The following is a 762-nucleotide window of genomic DNA, read 5'->3' as shown; positions in this document are numbered from 1 at the left end:
GATGTTGCTGCTGCACTAGTGTTGGATGTTTCAGGAGCAGTTGTTGTGATTGTGGAAGTCTCTGTTGTTGTAGATATTTCTGCTCCACTAGTGGTGGATTTTTCAGGAGCAGTTGTTGTGATTGTGGAAGTGTCTGTTGTTGTAGATGTTTCTGCTGCACTTGTGGTGGATGTTTCAGGTGGAGTTGTGATCGTGGAAATCTCTGTTTTTGTGGATGTTTCAACAGGATTTGTTGTGATTGTGGAAGTCTCTGTTGTTGTAGCTGCACTAGCTGCACTAGTGGTGGATGTTTCAGGAGCAGTTGTTGTTGTGGAGCTCTCTGATGTTGTAGCCACACTACTCACACTACTGGTGGATGTATCAGGAGCAATTGTGATTGTGGAAGTGTCTGTGGTTGTAGATGTTTCTGCTGCACTAGTGGTGGATGTTTCAGGAGCAGTTGTGATTGTGGAAGTGTCTGTTGTTGTAGATGTTTCTGCTGCACTAGTGGTGGATGTTTCAGGAGCAGTTGTTGTGATTGTGGAAGTCTTTGTTGTTGTAGATGTTTCTGCTGCACTAGTGGTGGATGTTTCAGGAGCAGTTGTTGTGATTGTGGAAGTCTCTGTTGTTGTAGATATTTCTGGTGCATTATTGGTTGATGTTTCAGCAGGCGACGTAATTGTGAAAACCTCTGTTGTTGTAGATGTTTCTGCTCCACTAGTGGTGGATTTTTCAGGAGCAGTTGTTGTGATTGTGGAAGTGTCTGTTGTTGTAGATGTTTCT

At 43.6% G+C, this 762-nt stretch overlaps 1 protein-coding gene across 1 annotated transcript in view; it reads right to left on the bottom strand.

The window, feature by feature from the left end:
• The window catches only part of LOC107747443 (mucin-22-like), a 21,398-nt gene extending 20,770 nt beyond the window's left edge, over positions 1-628 (bottom strand). Inside the window, exons 1-2 of the mRNA XM_016561944.1 lie at positions 579-628; positions 161-483 (exon numbers count right to left, since the gene is read on the bottom strand). Of these exons, the coding sequence (XP_016417430.1) occupies positions 161-483; positions 579-628 (373 nt within the window). The remainder of the gene's footprint in view (positions 1-160; positions 484-578) is intronic.
• Between the last annotated feature and the right edge of the window lie 134 nt (positions 629-762).

This window comes from Sinocyclocheilus rhinocerous, unplaced genomic scaffold (genome assembly GCF_001515625.1).
Source record: "Sinocyclocheilus rhinocerous isolate Xijiao unplaced genomic scaffold, SAMN03320098_v1.1 scaffold229, whole genome shotgun sequence".
Classification (NCBI taxonomy): domain Eukaryota; kingdom Metazoa; phylum Chordata; class Actinopteri; order Cypriniformes; family Cyprinidae; genus Sinocyclocheilus; species Sinocyclocheilus rhinocerous.
The sequence above is the reverse complement of the archived record's forward strand: the minus strand, read 5'-3'. Positions and strand labels throughout refer to the sequence as shown.